The 17,003-nt window shown below is 42.0% G+C and overlaps 1 protein-coding gene across 2 annotated transcripts; it reads right to left on the reverse strand.

Moving 5' to 3' along the window:
- Positions 1–1,141: 1,141 nt before the first annotated feature.
- On the reverse strand, positions 1,142–16,985 carry LOC113425944 (zinc finger protein 18-like). 2 transcript variants are annotated; one of them, XM_026688253.2, is made up of 7 exons: positions 16,925–16,985; positions 13,694–14,000; positions 9,008–9,612; positions 8,328–8,442; positions 8,148–8,215; positions 6,926–7,055; positions 1,142–4,377 (listed from the first exon to the last, which is right to left on the reverse strand). In XM_026688253.2, exons 3-7 carry the CDS (start codon positions 9,494–9,496, stop codon positions 3,158–3,160), a joined length of 2,022 nt encoding a protein of 673 aa, XP_026544038.2. In that variant the 5' UTR covers positions 9,497–9,612; positions 13,694–14,000; positions 16,925–16,985; the 3' UTR covers positions 1,142–3,157. The 2 variants fall into 2 exon arrangements, with proteins under 2 accessions (XP_026544038.2, XP_087809785.1); XM_087953659.1 differs by lacking the exons at positions 13,694–14,000; positions 16,925–16,985 and adding an exon at positions 12,420–12,893.
- Positions 16,986–17,003: the final 18 nt, after the last annotated feature.

The raw sequence follows: 17,003 nt of genomic DNA on the forward strand, positions 1-17,003 counted from the left end.
CTTGAATTCTGATCTCTTTTTAACACTTATGGTCAGCTGAACCACATAATCAGCCAACTTTTATCACACGTTAGTTTAGTTTTAGTTTAGTTTACTTTATTGTCATTGCACCTCGTACAACAAAATCGAACACCATCTTCAGTGCACATCATGACCATGAAAATAAACACACACATCCTTCACACTCCACACATTGAATTGAAAACCCCCAACCCCTCACCAACACTGCACTATACAGTAGAATTCAACAGAGCTCCTGCCCTGGGATACAAGCTGTTTTTCAGCCTATTTGTCCTTGTTTTTATTATACTGTACTGTCTGCCAGATGGTAATAGTTAAAAAAAAAGGGGGTGTCCAGGATGAGATGGATCTTTGAGGATGTTTTGAACTTTCTTAAGGCAGCGGGAGCTATGAAGCTCTTCCAAAGAGGGGAAGAGGGCAACCAATGATCTTCTGGGCAATGATGTTAACCCTCTGGAGTGCTTTCCTATCTGCCCCTGTGCAATTGGCAAACCATACAGAGGTGCAGTAAGTTAAGATATTCTCTATGGTGCAGCGGCAGAAGGTCACCAGCAATTTTTCATTATGTTGTTGTTTTCTGAGAAGTCTCAGGTAGTATAATCTCTGCTGGGCCCTTTTGACCAGGGCTGCAATGTGGGTACCCCAGGTCAGATCCTCTTTTATGGTAACACGCATAAACTTAAAACTGGCCACTTGCTCCACTCAGTCTCCATTGATAAGCAAGGGATGGATGTTTGATCTGTTCCTTCTATAGTCCACTATAAGCTCCTTGGTCTTATTGGTGTTACTTTCTCTTCTGAGAAAAACTTACCCTGATCAATCATGGATGGTTCAAACTCCTTTCTAAATCAGAGAATCTCAGCTTTGGATGAATTCCTAAAAGCTTATGGGGCTGGGCTTCAACCCCCGATGCAACCATGGCTTTGTCATTAAGTGGGGAATATTATTGGGGATCTAGGGAAGGAAACCTTTTATCTCGTACTTTGTAACTCTGGAATACTGCCCAAATTCCTGTCCTGTCCTGTCCTATATGAGTTAAACGGCGCATTTAAAAAGAAAGAATGAAGCACCGAGAATGAAACATTATATTAAACAATTCTGAGACTAGTCCTTAAAAGAATGATAACCAAAAGAGATCTTTATTCAGGAAATTACATGATGACAGCAAAGCTAAGATTGCCCATCTGTGGCTTAAAACTGGCATGGGGTTGTGTTGTTGTTTTTTGGTCATTTCAACAGATGAGAAAGCCTGAAGACTAAATAAAAGAGAATGGAAAGTTTTGACAGCCCTTGTAATTAATGTTCAATGACAGAGATTTAACAGCTTAACAGATGGAATGGACCTTGTAGGTCACCCCGCCCAAACAGGAGACCCTACACCATTTCTGACAGATGGCAGTCCAATATCTTCTTGAAAGCCTCCAGGGATGACGCTCCCACAACTTCCAAGGGCAAGCTGTTCCATTGGTTGATTGTTCTGTCAGAAAGTTTCTCCTTATTTCCAGGTTGAATCTCTCCTTGTTTAGCTTCCATCCATTATTCCTTGTCTGGCCTTTGGGTGCCTTGGAAAATAGGTAGACCCCTTCCTCCCCATGGCAGCCCCTCAAATATTGGAAGACTGCTATCATGTCTCCACTAGTCCTTCTCTTCACTAGATTAGCCATGCCCAGTTTCTGCAACTATTCATCGTATGTTTTAATCTCCAGTCCCCTAATCATCCTGGTTGCTCTTCTCTGCACTTTTTCTAGAGTCTCAACACCTTTTTTTATAACATGGTGACTAAAACTGGATGCAATACTCTAGGTGTGGTCTTACTAAGGCTTTATAGAGTGATATTAGTACCTCACTTGATCTTGATTGTATCCCTCTGTTAATGCAATTTAGGATTGCAATAGCATTTTTGGCTGCTGCCGCACACTGCTGGTTGATATTTAGCTAGTTGTCCACTAAGATTCCAAGATCCCTCTCACAGTTACAGCTATTGAGCCTGGTTTCACCCAATCTATATGTGTACTTTGGATTTTTCTTGCCTAAGTGTAAGACTTTACTTTTCTCTACACTGAATTTCATTTTGTTAGATAGGGCCCAGTGTTCTAGAACCATCTGTCAAGAACCATCTGGATCTTGAGCCTATTATCTAGGGCAGGGGTGTTCAAACTTGACAGCTTCAAGACTTGTGGACTTCAACTCCCAGAATTCCTCCTCCAGTCATGTTAGCTCAGGAATTCTGGGAGTTGAAGTCCACAAGTGTTCTGACCCAACCGGGTTCCCAAAGAGCAAACACAGACAAAGGCAGCAGCCCCAACCTTTTAAGGTTTAATAACGAATGCTGTTCCTTTACAGATAAATGGCTGCTTTCCACTAATTAGCTCTGACAAGAAAGAGCCTTGCCAAGGTGTTCATCAAGGCTGCCAAAAACCCAGAGATAAGAACTAATTTACAAACACAAACTAAGATGTCCACCAGTTGAATTTAAGAGCTTCTTTGCTTTCTGCAAAGAACACTTTTTCAAACCTGGCTTTTATCCTCTTGAGGGAGGGGGCATTACCTTGCAGCCTTACTCCCGAGTCGCCTGTGCTGCTGTAATTGTTCTTTCCTCCGAGCAATCCTTCATGCACTTGCACTTGGCACAGGCTCCTTGGGAACCTCCTCATCACTGCTGCTAGCCCCCACAATCTCTGAAGGCAGCAGTCCACTCCCTGATGGCCCTGGCCCCTCATCAGAGTCCTCGCTCTCCTCAGCCATCTGCACCTGCTGCTAGCTAACCACAAGAAGTCTTAAACTTGCCAAGTTAGAAGACACTTGATCTAGGGTGTAAATACAGCTAAATAGATGTAAATAGAGCTACAAAAAGAGCAAAATCAAAGGTCAGAGACAATGTTATATCACTATGTTAGGTGCTTCTAGTGGTCAGTAATCTGAGAAGAGTTCCAAGGTGTATATTTTAAGAAAGATTAGATTCAGGGCTCTATATAACAAATGCTCAACATTGCTCAATAATTCAGTCATATTTATTCTCCGTTTTCCTCAGAATCACGATTCCATCTTCTCTTCCATTCATTCCCTAACATTTCATTTCCCCACAGTAATAAATATAGCTCAAGGACCGCAGAGTCCAAAATTTTTGACAATTTGTTTATACTGTTCTACTCTGTTTCTTTTTATGTGTTTCCCTTGAGTGAATTTTTCTATGCTCATAAAGGGACTGGTGTTGGGTAAAACCCTTTCCACACACTGGGCAGATGTATGACTTTTTCCCAGTATGGATCCTTTGATGGGAAGTGAGGGAACTTGACACAGTGAAACATCTTCCACACTCAGCACATTTATAGGGTTTCTCCCCAGTGTGGATTCGGTTATGTTCAGTAAAATGATGTTTTTCACTAAAGGTCTTTCCACATTCCTTGCACGCAAACGGTTTCTCCCCGGTGTGGATCCTTTTATGGGAAGGGAGGTGTTTTGCTGAACGGAAGCTCTTTCCACACTCCATGCATTTATAGGGTTTCTCCCCGGTGTGGATTCTGTTATGTACAATATATTGACATTTTTGTCTGAAACTCTTTGCGCAGTTCTTGCATTCATAAGGCTTCTCGCCAGTGTGGATCATTTTGTGGGCAGCAAGAGAACTTGAAGCTCTGAAACTCTTTCCACATTCCGGGCACTTATATGGTTTTTCCCCGGTGTGGATCCTTTTATGGGAAGTGAGGCAACTTGAATTAGTGAAGCGTTTCCCACAATCTGTGCATTTATACGGTTTCTCTCCGGTGTGGTTTCGGTTATGTACGGTATACTGATATTTTTGACTGAAGGTCTTTCCGCACTTGGGACATTCATAGGGTTTCTCGCCTGTGTGAATCTTATTATGGGATGTGAGGCTTTGTGCAAAACGGAAGCTCTTTCTGCATTCCTTGCATTCGTAGGGTTTTTCTCCTGTGTGGATTCTTTTATGGGAAGTAAGGTAACTTGAGTCCCTGAAGCTTTTCCCACACTCTAGGCATTTATACGGTTTCTCTCCTTGTATTCTCTGATGCAGAGTAACTGAGAAGGTCCTTCTGGGACGTTTTCCATGTTCGTTTTGTTTCCCTGCAGTGTGGCTTCTGCAGCAGTCGCATAATCCGGATTCATCTGTGAGTATTTTTCCACACTCTGGCCAACCTTCTTTTTCTGGGTGATCCTCTTTACCCAAGAAGTCACTGATATCTACATGTGGTAAAGTAGGGCACATTCCCAGCTCCCCCTTTAACCGTTTTTCCTCAGAATTTTGCTTTCCAAAAAACGTCTCTGCAGTTTTCACCTTATCTTTTGGCAATGGTGCTGCTGCTTCATGCCCGGAACTGAGCATCTCCCATTCATCCTCTGCTTAGAACAAAGGGAAAAGAAAGAAAGAAAGAAAGAAAGAAAGAAAGGAAGGAAGGAAGGAAGGAAGGAAGGAAGGAAGGAAGGAAGGAAGGAAGGAAGGAAGGAAGGAAGGAAGGTTAACACAATCTGAGGAGCAAATGGGATCAACCATCATTGTTGCATCTTTTGTGAACATTACCAAAACTAAGCCCTCTGCCCACTCAAGTCTTCTTCATTTTAGCTTTTTGTGATTCTGTTCTGACCAAGGCTTCAGAGTCCATAATTAAGCACATGCTTAGTTAAAACAACTCTGGTTTTATTTCAACACTGGGGATTACGTTCATTCCCAGCCTGTAATGAGTCCCAAACAGTCCCTCGAGAGAAGCACGCACCTTTCTCTCTTTTGAATTGCTGCCAAAAACTAAAGTGCCAAATGAACTATAAAAAACCAACTGAAATATAAAGTCCACACAGAGCTTCAAGGTTTAATCCAAACTGAGCAAATGACTTTGCTTCCTGCAAAGGTTTCTTCACCTTATGGGAGGGGTGCTGCCTTTGGAGATTGTGGAGGCTGGCAGCAGTGATGAAGAAATCCCCGAGGAGCCTGTGCCAAGTGCATGCGCACAGGGCTTCTCAAAGGAAAGAGCAGATGCAGCAGCATGGGCGACTCAGGAGTAAGGCTGCAAGGTAATGGCCCCTCCCTTAGGAGATAAAAGCCAGCTGAGAAACTGGAGTTCTTTGCAGGAAGCAAAGAAGTTTTTGCACTCAAGCCTTGTGGACGTTCGGACTATCTTAGTTTGTGTTTGGAGACTCTTTGTGTTTGAAATATTTCTTGGCAACTTTATTTAGTGTTCTTGGTAGCCTTGCACAACCTTGGCAAGGCTCGTTCTTATCAGAGACAATTAGTTTTAATAGCCTTTTAACCGGGAAGGAACAGAATTCGTAAAGAATCATTAAAAGGTTTTGCTGTTACCTCCATTTGGTGTTTGTTTCCTTGGAACAAGGTTTGGGTCAGAACCTATTGCTACCCAACCTAGATAACTGTTCTGACCCAACCGGGTTCCCAAAGAGCAAACACAGCAGCCCCCACCTTTTAAGGTTTAATAACGAATTCTGTTCTGAAGGCTGCTTTCCACTAATTAGCTCCGACAAGAAAGAGCCTTGCCAAGTTGTTTGTCAAGGCTGCCAAAAACCCAGAGATAAGAACTTATTTACAAAATTCTCCAAACACAAACTAAGATGTCCACCAGTTGAATTTAAGAGCTTCTTTGCTTTCTGCAAAGAACACTTTTTCAAACTTGGCTTTTATCCTCTTGAGGGAGGGGCCATTACCTTGCAGCCTTACTCCCGAGTCGCCTGTGCTGCTGTAATTGTTCTTTCCCCTGAGTAATCCTTCTGCACGTGCACTTGGCACAGGCTCCTTGGGAACCTCCTCATCCCTGCTGCCAGCCCCCACAATCTCTGAAGGCAGCAGTCCACTCCCTGATGGTCCTGGCCTCTCATCAGAGTCATTGCTCTCCTCAGCCATCTGCACCTGCTGCTGGCTAACCACAACAATAACACCCTCAGTGCCAGCAAGGGGTGAGGTTTGGTCTCACTCTTCACTGGAACTGATGATGTTACCTAGTTTGGAAAATGAAACGTCTGCAAGAAAACAATCAAGTTCAGAGACCCCTCATTTTAATAACTCATCACAATTATTTTTGTTATGGGGCACCATCAAGTCTACTGTCTATGGAGATTCTCAGCCATCCAGGTCCTGGCTGCCTCAAAGGTGCTTTTTCAAGAGGCAATTGGACTTTCTGTTTTTTCTTTGAAGATGCTTCGCTTCTCAACCAAGAAGCTTCTTCAGCTCTGACTGGATGGTGGGGAATGGAAGGATTTATACTCCTCACAGACAGATGTTCATTTGCATTCTTTTTTGCATTCACCACCAGATTGATTGATGGGTAGATAGACAGAGATAAAACTTCTTCAGTTCTGACTCAGTGGTAGAGAATGGAAGGATTTGGAAGGAATCCAAGGAAAATAGAAAGATAGAACAGAATAGATAGAAGATGGATGGATGGGTGGGTGGGTAGACAGACAGACAGACAGACAGACAGACAGACAGAGATAGAAACTTCATTTCTGACTGGATGGTATAGAATGGAAGGATTTGGAAGGAATGGGATGGAAAATAGATAGATAGATAGATAGATAGATAGATAGATAGATAGATAGATAGATAGACAGACAGACAGACAGACAGACAGACAGATAGGAGATTGATTGATGGGTAGATAGATAGTGATAAAACATCTTCAGTTCTGATTCAGTGGTAGAGAATGGAAGGATTTGGAAGGAATGGGATGGAAGATAAATCCTTCCATGCTCCACCATTTGGTCAGAACTGAAGAACCTTCTTGGCTGAGAAGCAAAATGTCTTCAAGGAAAAACAAAGGAAGTCCAGTTGCCTTTCGAAAAAAGCACCTTCGGAACACCTGGTTAGAAACTTTTTAATATGAAACCGCTGACGGCATTTAATCACAAAACTCTCTGACTGGGGAGCAGCCAACCTACTTACCTAGTGAGGCTACATTCCTATAATTTTCCATCATGACTTCCCAATGGAGGGCTTTTTGGTCCGGATCCAGCTCAGACCACTCCTCCTCAGAGAAATACACCGCCACCTCCTTGAAGGACACAAGACCCTCCTGAACAGGGAAACAAAGAAACCGAATAGGCTCAAGGAGGTTTTCCCAAAGCAAAGATATACACTAGGTTAAATGGCTGTGCTTGATAGGATTCCAAGGTTGAGATGAAAAAAATAGATAGGCTTTGAATGAAGAAATAATTCAGGCAAGTTTAATCTACTTGATTGATGTGGCAAGACTTTCGGTGCCTTTCAATGAAAGCAATCCTTGTTTCCTTATGGATATCTCTCTCTTTCTCTCTGTCTCTCTCTCTCATCTCTCTCATCTATCTCTTTCTAGCCATCTATCCTCTATGTCTGTCTGTCTGTCTATCTATTATCTCTCTCTACCATCTTTCTATTTATCCTATATAATTTCCCCCTATATCTATCTATCTAACATCTCTATCATCTCTCTCTATCCTCTCTCTATTCTCTTTGTTTGTCTGTCTGTCTGTCTGTCTGTCTGTCTATCTATCTATCTATCTATCTATCTATCTATCTATCTATCTATCTAATCTCTCTCTACCATCTATCTTTCTATTTATTCTCTATCATCTCTCTCTCCCTCCCTCCCTCTCTAAATATCTGTCATCTATATCTATCTCTTTATCATCTATATAATTATCTATATCTATCTATCTATCTATCTATCTATCTATCTATCTATCTATCTATCTATCTATCTATCTATCATCTATTTCTTTATCATCTCTCTATCTCTATTCTATCATCTCTCTCTATATATATGTATATATCATCTCTCTTTCCTTCCTCCCTTCCTTCTATCTATCATTTCTGTCTGAGTCATTGGCTGAGTGAAGATGAGGAAGCAGAGAAAAATTCCTTGGATTGAAAGAATTTTTAGAAAGCAGGATAGCATAATTTCATTTTAATGTATGCCAATTAGTGTATATTCAGTGGCAATAAAGTATAGTAGTATTAGTAATAGTAATAGTATAGTATTAGTATAGTGTTCTATTCTATCCTATCCTATCCTATCCTATCCTATTCTTTTTCTAGAGCATGGAAGGAGAGAATGCTCTGTATACCACTATGACTTCCTGAAGGAAAGGGAGAAGATAAATCTAATGAATGAATTTGCTCCTCTTACTTGAGTTGGAGGTTCAACCACTGTTTCAGCTGCACCATAAAGAGCAGACAACTCCACTTGAGTCTTCCCTGTGAGGTAAAAACAGAATTTTAAGAAGCGTAATTGGTAAAACAAGAAGACATGTTTTACAGAAGAGGAGAGATCTTGGAACTTTCTGGAGAACGGAGGACCTTTGATTACCTCCCAAAATATCTTGACTTGGATCTTCCAGAGAAATGCTCCTCAAGAACAGCTCCTGAGCGGATTTTGATGGATTCCTGCTTCCCTCAGGATATCTGATGCCCATTGTGAAAGACTTGAAATAGGAGACAGGAAAAAAAGAAGAATTAGTGGACATTGCGCAACATGAAATGGATTCTTGAAAGCCTCCAAAGTTCAACAGTGAGGGTGGAAAGTAAGCAAGAAATGCCAATTTTCTAAAATAAGTAACGAAACAATATCCTACAAGAATTATGGAAACATCTCCACATATTATGAGTGCCAGAAACCTCTGGTAGGGAAGGATGAAAAAGTCAACCACATTCTTTATTCCTGTCAACTTGTAAAGCATTCCTATGCTTGTTTAGAGTTGCCATAAACAAGGGGGGGGGGAGAGGAAATCTGAAGGAGCAGTGCAGCAGTTTAAAACCAGAAATACATTCCAATACTTATCTTACAAAGATTGTAGCTAAGCTACCGGATCGTCTGATTGTAAATTATGTACGCCAGAGTTGGCTTCATACAGATTAATGCCGGACATGTTGCTCCTAATAAATCTTTTGGTTTCTTTTGAAGCTTGGCTCAAGGCTCATGATTTAATTAGGGCAATCTCCGGAATCCTGACAATTCCATTCTGGGCTCCCAAAGGGAAGGTCTCTCACCTGCTCCTTCTGCTCCTCTGCCTGGCTCAGGAAAAGGCCTTCCACCAAGGCCACTGCCTGGGAGCTAGTCTCTACTCCACACTCTCGCACCCAGTTCTCCATCTTCAGGGGCAGAAGAGCCAGGAACTGCTCCAAAACAACCAGGTCCAGCATCTGGGCTTTGGTATGCTTATCTGCTTTGAACCATCGACTACAAAAGTCATGGAGTTGGCTGCAAAGTCCTCGGGGATCCTCAGAAGCCTGGTATTGGACGCTCCTGAAGTTCCAGGATTGAACTTCTGAAGGGACAATAGTTTCCTTCTCCAGGACCTTCTGCCCAGTTCTTGGCCAGACCTCCTTGCAGTCCCCAGGCTGAACAACAGAACAACCTCTTCCAGTTCCCTCACTCACTGAAGGTTGCATCTCCATTCTCTCTTTCTCTCTCTCCTGTAAGGCAATGCCAAATGGGTCCAAGGGATCTTGTGGCTGGCTCTCCAAACAACTTTTCATTCAAAGCACTGTTTCTGCTGCTGCAGCTATGTTGCTAGTTGGACATTCAGCCCTCTTCAGCCAATAGATAATTTTATCTCTACATGAAGAGAACAAATGGCTTCCAGGTTGTGCATCTAAGATGGAAAAGAAAATAAACAGAGCAGAACAGAACAGAACAACAGAGTTGGAAGCTATCTTGGAGGTCTTCTAATCCAATCCCTTGCTCAAGCAGGGGACGCTATACCATGCTTGTCCAATTTCTGCTTTAAAATTTCCAGTGTTGGAGCACCCATAACTTCTGAAGGCAAATCATTCTACCGATTAATTCTTCTGTTAGAAAAATGAAGGCAGGATAAGGCAGGATGTATAAGAAATACCATCTAATAAACATTTTAGTAATGATCTAACAATTATTCTATTAGTCTCTACCCATCCTTATTCCTAAGTCTTGGCTAATGAATGCTCCAGGAATTACCTAATACACACTCTATTTGCTCCAGGCCATCTCTATTCTTAACTTCTAGCTGAGCTCTGCAAGATGTCTATATTAGAATAGAACAGAGTTGGAAGGGACTTTGGAGGTCTTCTAGTCCAACCCCCTACTTAGGCAGGAAACCCTACTGTAGAGTTGTAATTGCAGGAATGTTCCAATCTCGGGTGGCAAACCTCAGATAAAGAATGTTTCCAAGCAAATACAACTCAGGCAAACAAAGTCACTAATCTAAAGGAGGATTAGAGAGAGGAAGTAAACATATGTTAGATTTTAACTAGAGATAATTAATTGTGTTAATTACTATGCTAAACAGTAACAAAAGTTAAGCAGTAACCAAAGTTAACCAATGATGGGGGATAATTAAAAATGTGTATAAATGCAAGACTAGACTCCAATAAAGATCATCATGATTCAGTTGATCATGATCAAACAACTCGACTGCCTCGTCATTACAACACTCTACACCACTTCAGACAAATGGTCATTCAACCTCTTCTTAAAAGCTTCCAGTGTTGGAGAATTCACAACTTCTGAAGGCAAGTTGTTGCACTGATTAATTGTTCTAACTGTCAGGAAATTTCTCCTTAGTTCTAAATTGCTTCTCTCCTTGATTAGTTTCCATCCTTTGCTTCTTGTCCTGCCCTCGGGTTCTTTGGAGAATAGCTTGACTCCTTCTTTTTTGGGGCAGCCCCTGAGATATTGGAACACTGCTATCATGTCACCCCTAGTCCTTATTTTCATTAAACTAGACATACCCAGTTCCTGCAACCATGCTTCATGTTTTAGCCTCCAGTCCCCTAATAATCTTTGTTGCTCTTCTCTGCACACTTTCTAGAGTCTCAACATCTTTTTTTACATCGTGGTGACCAAAACTAGATGCCATATTCCAAGTGTGGCCTTTCCAAGGCCTTATAAAGTGGTATTAACACTTCGCGTGATCTTGATTCTATCCCTCTGTTTATGCAGCCTAGAACTGTGTTGGCATTTTTGGCAGCTGCTGCACATGGCTGGCTCACATTTAAATGGTCGTCCGAGATTCCTCTCACCGTCAGTACTATTGAGCAAGGTACCACATATACTGTACCTGTGCATTTGATTTTTCTTATCTAACTCTTTATTATTTTTAGCAGCTTTCTAATCACCCAGAATTGTTACAGGCTTTACAGGTGCATATTCCCTGTGAATAAGCATTCTTTGTTCTTGCCAGACAGATTTCTACCATTACAGGCTTCCTGGTTTTCTTTCAAAGGTACGTCAGCATTGTGAGTTGTATGTGTGGGAGGGTGCACGAAGGGATGCTCAGCCAATCTCACTCTGACAATATAGGTACTCTGATGATAAAGATAGTAATATTCTCATTTCATATGATCTTAACTTTATCCCAAGAATTAGAAAGTGGTGGATTGAACCACTGAGCAATATTAATCCCCGTGGAAGGAAAATATTTTTCTGACCGGATATGGGATTGCAATAGCATTGAGCATCCCATTGAGTGCTTGCGACGCACGGTTGAAAAATATTTTATTTTCATCAAGGATTCAGAATGCTGAAATGCTGGAACATTTTCTATTTCTTTCTCCTTTTTTTTTTTTTTTTCACAAGGAAGGGATTGCTTTTTAAAAACTAGACCTATATTCACCTCCAAGCAGGGCTCATGCAACAGGTCAAACCCCAAACGAATTAGCAAACCATGAAACTCCAAATGAAAGGCAAGGATACGACCCTGGCTTTAAAGGTAAAGGTTCATTTGAAGGGGGGGTCTTCAGAGCATGTGCAGAGTTCCCTCCCCTTGTAAAAAAAATATACCTCTGAAAAAAATAGAGAAAGGTAAAGGTTCCCCTTGCACATACGTGCTAGACGTTTCCGGCTCTAGGGGGAGGTGCTCATCTCCGTTACAAAGCCGAAGAGCCAGCGCTGTCCGAAGACGTCTCTGTGGTCATGTGGGCCGGCATGACTAAATGCTGAAGTCGCACAGAACGCTGTTACCTCCCCACCAAAGTGGTCCCTATTTTTCTACTTGCATTTTTACATGCTTTTGAACTGCAAGGTTGGCAGAAGCTGGGACAAGTAATGGGAGCTCACTCCATTATGTGACGCTAGGGATTCGAACTGCCGAACTGCCGACCTTTCTAATCAACAAGCTCAGTGTCTTAGCCACTGAGCCACCGCGTCCCTGGCTTTATGATGCTCCATTTCCCTTTTTCAGGGTTGACCTTCGGAGAGCCAAGTCATATAGCCAAGTCATCTAGCCAAGTCATGTAGGGGGCATGCATAAGCGCACCAACGTGCCTACCGTCCCTGTCCTATTGTTTCTTTTATTTTTTTTATATGTACCCATTTCATGTATTCATAACTATGTATATACTTATACCTATTATCTTGTAAGCGATTGACAAATAAAAATAAATAAAATAAAATAAAAATAAATAAATAAATAAAATATCTTACACATAGGAAGGTTCACCCAACACCCCCGAGCTTTAACAGGTCAGCCAATGGTAGGAGCCAAGTGCAACCCCCTCAAACAGGGTCTGGAGATGCTGTCCTGCTTCACTCCCCCTCTTAAAACGAGAGTTTTAAGGGGAAACCCTGAATGCGATCACTCTGCTAAACAACTAATTCCCATAACACTGTCAAACTATATAGTAAAACTGTATTATTATTATTATTCTCATCCTTCCTATTACCCATCTCTTCCAACTTATGACTGTAATCATGTTGCTTGTATCTTTACAATTTATATTGTTTTTATTGTTCCCTAGTATGATTTGATTGCTTATTAGTAACCTATGACTAAGTGCTGTATTTTATGATTCTTGATGAATGCATTTTATTTTTTCTCTATGTACACTGCACCAAAGACAAATTTCTTGTGTGTCCAATCACACTTGGCCAATGAAAAATTCTATTCTATTCTATTCTATTCTATTCTATTCTATTCATTCCATTCCATCCACCCCACCCACCCACCCCATTCTATTCTATTATTCTATTCTATTCTATGCTATGCTATGCTATTCTATTTATTCTATTCTATTCTATTCCTATGCATGCTATGCATGCCATGCCATGCCATGCCATGCCATGCCATTTTCTACTCTACTCTACTCTACTCTACTCTACTCCACTCCACTCCACTCCACTCCACTCCACTCCACTCCACTCCACTCCACTCCACTCCACTCCATTAAGACAGGCTGAATTGTGAAGGATTCGGCTCTCTTTGAGCCTCATGCAGCATCTGGTGCGAATCTGACCCTCCTTGGGGCATCTCCTGCCTGAAATTTGCATGGTAGATCCTCCCTCTCCCTCTCCATTCGCTCTGGCTGTTCTCAGAAAACGGGGCGGGAAGGACTCACCCAGCCCCCACCTCCCCCTCCCAACCCTGGCATTCTTCTGGGCAACACAGCTGGTCCTCTGCTTCTCTCCCCCCCCCCCTGCCTGTTGTTTGCATGGAAAGGGGCAGCTGGGGCACATGGACTTTGGGTTCTCCCGCTCCCAGCTGGGGAATATGGACTTTGGGGTCTCCCGTTCCCGGGGGTTCAGAAGACTGAACTTGGGATGAGGACTTGGCATGTGTCTTTCCTTCCTCCAGGGTGAGGACCCCCCCCCCCTCCGCCTCCCTTTGCATGGAAAGAGATCCCCCCCTTCCTTTTCCTCTCTTAGGGCCACATCTGGCTGTCTCCCCCACAAGACACCCCCCCTGCAGCATTTTCTTTTACCTGCAGCGAAGCTCAAAGGGTGACGGGGAGAGAGAGTGCAGCATCCTAGAGTGGCAAAGCTTTGTGATGTCATTCCCTTCTCCTCCTCCTCCTCCTCCTCTGGAAAGCCAGCTGTGGTCTTCTAGCCACCCAATGGTGAAGTGCACTGTGTTCCCTTGGCTTGGCAGAGGGAGCCCTCTGGTGGATTCCGTGTGCAATGCAGGTGTTCAGGAGGCAAAGGGGAGAAAGGCTGCATTTTCCATGCAGGGCAGAGGGGAGGCAGCAGTCATGTTCTCTCCAAAGGCGTCATTTTAAAACTGTGTTTTCTCTACAAGATAAAGTTTCCGTTAGGAAAGTGACTATAATGATATATTATCCATTCCATTACGTACTATATATTATATACATATTATAATTATACTATATCATACATTATATTTATAACTAGCTCAATACCCGTGCTTTGCTATGAAACTATGTGGACAGGCTTAGTTTTGGGAGAGGAAAATAAGGGGAAAAAAATTCTGCCTCTGCCTACCAGCATCCATCGGTATTCATCTGGCTAGCGTCCTGTCAGTGTTTGTGTGAGAGAGAGGGCTGTTTGGAAACTGAAGCAGTATTTGCTGTGTGAGCAAGGAGACAGCAAGGAGCCTGGGCATGGCTTAGCTCAACTATTCTGTAGTAAAGCTGATTGGTGCTGTGAAACTGAAACTCCTCTCCACTACTTGTATTTTGCATTTGGAACAGATTTCTTTTCAGGTGGGGAGGGGGAGTAGAACCCCTTAGCATCAGAGTGTGTTAATAATAATATACAAATACTAATGCTCTGATGGTCCTTTTGAAAAATCCTTTCTTAGTGAGCACCTAGAAGCAGAGGAACATATGTGCCAAATTTCAGGTTTGTAGACTTTACGGTTCTGGAGATTTTGTGATGATGCATGAGTGGGATTTCGCTTTTAAATATATAGATTACCATATACTATACTATATTTTCTATTCTATCCCCTATTATCTACTCTACTCTATTTTTTATTCCCTGTTCTATTCTATTCTATTCTACTCTATTCCCTTTTCTCTTCTCTTCTCTACTCTATTCTATTCCCTATTCTCTTCTCTTCTTTACTCTATTCCCTATTCTCTTCTCTATTCTATTCCCTATTCTCTTCTCTTCTTTACTCTATTCCCTATTCTCTTCTCTATTCTATTCCCTATTCTCTTCTCTTCTTTACTCTATTCCCTATTCTCTTCTCTACTCTATTCCCTATTCTCTACTCTACTCTACTCTATTCCCTATTCTCTACTCTACTCTATTTTCTATTCCCTATTCTATTTTATTCCCTATTCTCTTCTGTATTCCCTATTCTCTTCTCTTCTTTATTCTGTTCCCTATTCTCTGCTCTATTCTATTTTCTATTCCCTATTCTATTTTATTCCCTATTCTCTTTACTCTATTCTATTCCCTATTCTCTTCTCTACTCTATTCCCTATTCTCTTCTCTTCTTTACTCTATTCTATTCCCTATTCTCTGCTCTATTCTATTCCCTATTCTCTACTCTAGTCTATTTTCTATTCCCTATTCTATTTTATTCCCTATTCTCTTCTCTACTCTATTCTATTCCCTATTCTGTACTCTAGTGGTTGCCAACCAGTGGCCCAGGGACCACTGGTGGTCCATGAGAAAATTTTGGTGGTCCGCAGAGAAAAGTCACCCCAAAGCACACACCCCCAAAGCAATTAATCCAGGCTGCACGGGAACAAAAGGCTGCGCTGCCCACATGGCCCACGGGAACACAAGGCTTGCGTTGCTTGCATTGCAAACAACACGAGGTAGTGAGGGGAAGTGTGAAAGGGCGGAGGGGGGAACTTGCCCCATGCGCCTCGCCTGGCCACCGGCTTCTTCTTCTGCTTTTGGCTGCATGCAAGAAAAGTCTTTCTTTCTCTCCTCCAAATTCTGCCAGAAATGAGTCTTTGGGAGCCTGCAAGGCATCCTGCTCCAAGAGGCTGCGCCGGCGCGAAAAGTCTCACAAAGACTCATTACTGGTGGAGTTTGGGAGAGAGAAAGAAAGACTTCTGCTTCTTTCGTTGCATGAAGCCAAAAGTCTCTCTCTCTCCCTCCCGAGAACGGAGCCGGAGACCATATCCTGCAATCCCAAATAATGATCGATCGGTAGGAAAACGGGGTGGGGAATTTTCCTGCAGACTTTTTTGGGGGATTTTCCCAGGATCTCTGGTCCGCGGGATTTAAAATTATGAGTTTGGTGGTCCCTGAGATCCAAAAGGTTGGCAACCCTTGCTCTACTCTACTCTATTTTCTATTCCCTATTCTATTTTATTCCTTAGTCTCTTCTCTACTCTATACTATTTCCTATTCTCTTCTCTACTGTACTCCCTATTCTCTACTCTATTCTATTTTCTATTCTATACTATTCCCTATTCTACTCTATTCTATTCTCTACTCTATTTTCTATTCCCTATTCTATTTTATTCCCTATTCTCTACTCTACTTGTTTATACTATTTCCTATAATCTTCTCTACTGTACTCCCTATTCTCTACTCAGAATTCCCTATTCTCTACTCTATTCTATTTTCTATTCTATATTACTATTCCCTATTCTACTCTACTCTATTTTCTATTCCCTATTCTATTTTATTCCCTATTCTCTTCTCTACTCTATTCTATTCCGTTCTCTACTCTATCTTCTATTCCCTATTGTTTTATTCCCTATTCTCTTCTCTACTCTTTCTATTCCCTATTCTATTTTATTCCCTATTCTCTTCTCTATTTTCTATTCCCTATTCTATTTTATTCCCTGTTCTCTTCTCTACTCTATTCTATTCCCTATTCTCTACTCTATTTTTTATTCCCTATTCTATTTTATTCCCTATTCTCTTCTCTATTCTATTCCCTATTCCCTACTCTATTTTCTATTCCCTATTCTATTTTATTCCCTATTCTCTTCTCTACTCTATTCTATTCCCTATTCTCTACTCTATTTTTTATTCCCTATTCTATTTTATTCCCTGTTCTCTTCTCTATTCTATTCCCTATTCTCTACTCTATTTTCTATTCCCTATTCTATTTTATTCCCTATTCTCTTCTCTATTCTATTCCCTATTTTCTATTCTCTACTCTATACTCTCAACTGCGGTATGGAGGGTCCATCTTTACCCACCCCCTTCTCAAGCTGCCACCTCCTCGACGGTCACCTTTGGGGCGCCCTCTCCCCTTTTGCCTGAAAACAAGGGCGCACCCGCGGGCGCCCTCTTGACACTGCCTCCCGCTTCCCTGGCTCAGCAGGAAAGAGCCCCCCCCTCCGAATCTCAACAAGA

The sequence above is a fragment of the Notechis scutatus genome, chromosome 2, assembly GCF_049901735.1.
Source record: "Notechis scutatus isolate UNSWTSFEM ecotype Mainland chromosome 2, rNotScu1.2, whole genome shotgun sequence".
In the NCBI taxonomy this organism is placed as follows: Eukaryota; Metazoa; Chordata; class Lepidosauria; order Squamata; family Elapidae; genus Notechis; species Notechis scutatus.